The 522-nt window shown below is 42.9% G+C and overlaps 1 protein-coding gene across 3 annotated transcripts in view; it reads right to left on the bottom strand.

Annotated features, from left to right (window-relative positions):
* The window catches only part of LOC119590833, a gene marked incomplete at its 3' end in the record, with an annotated part of 6,248 nt that overhangs the window by 4,367 nt on the left and 1,359 nt on the right, over nucleotides 1-522 (bottom strand). For all 3 annotated transcript variants that reach the window (XM_037939588.1, XM_037939590.1, XM_037939589.1), the window contains 1 exon segment: nucleotides 157-391. In XM_037939588.1, the coding sequence (XP_037795516.1) occupies nucleotides 157-391 (235 nt within the window).

Genomic DNA, 522 nt, shown 5'->3' with positions numbered 1-522 from the left:
ATTAACAATATTGTTTCCATTCTTGTTACAATCATCCATATTAAAGATATCATTATAACTATCATAATCATTATTAGCATTATGAATCCAAGGAATATGAAATTGATTATATATAATTCTAAGGGATATAAATCTAGAACAAATTCTCAAGCCTACCTTGGCCATGTGTTCCGGGTGACCTCTTCCTCCGCATCGGTGCCCATGACCCAGGCTCCTGCGGTGACAGCACATCCTCTCTGCCAGCTGAAGGCGGTGTTTCTACAGCTGCTTTTTCCTGCCCCCTAGTATGCTCCCGGCCCAATAGTCCTTCGGGTTTCCTTCCATAGGCATCGCGGCCAAGGCTGACCAGTGACAAGAGGAGGAGGGCGTGGAATCCAGCACGTGGCATGTCCTGAAAAGACGCAGATCAAGCCACAGACACTTGTTCTAAGAAGCTATGTTCATAATGACAATCATTTCATTCACAAAGACACTTTTTGTCAGCTGCCATCTTTAAAAAGAAGCCGCAAAAAAAAACATTAT

The sequence above is a fragment of the Penaeus monodon genome, chromosome 27, assembly GCF_015228065.2.
Source record: "Penaeus monodon isolate SGIC_2016 chromosome 27, NSTDA_Pmon_1, whole genome shotgun sequence".
Lineage (NCBI taxonomy): Eukaryota > Metazoa > Arthropoda > Malacostraca > Decapoda > Penaeidae > Penaeus > Penaeus monodon.
Note: the sequence above shows the minus strand (reverse complement) of the source record. Positions and strands in the feature narration are given on the sequence as shown.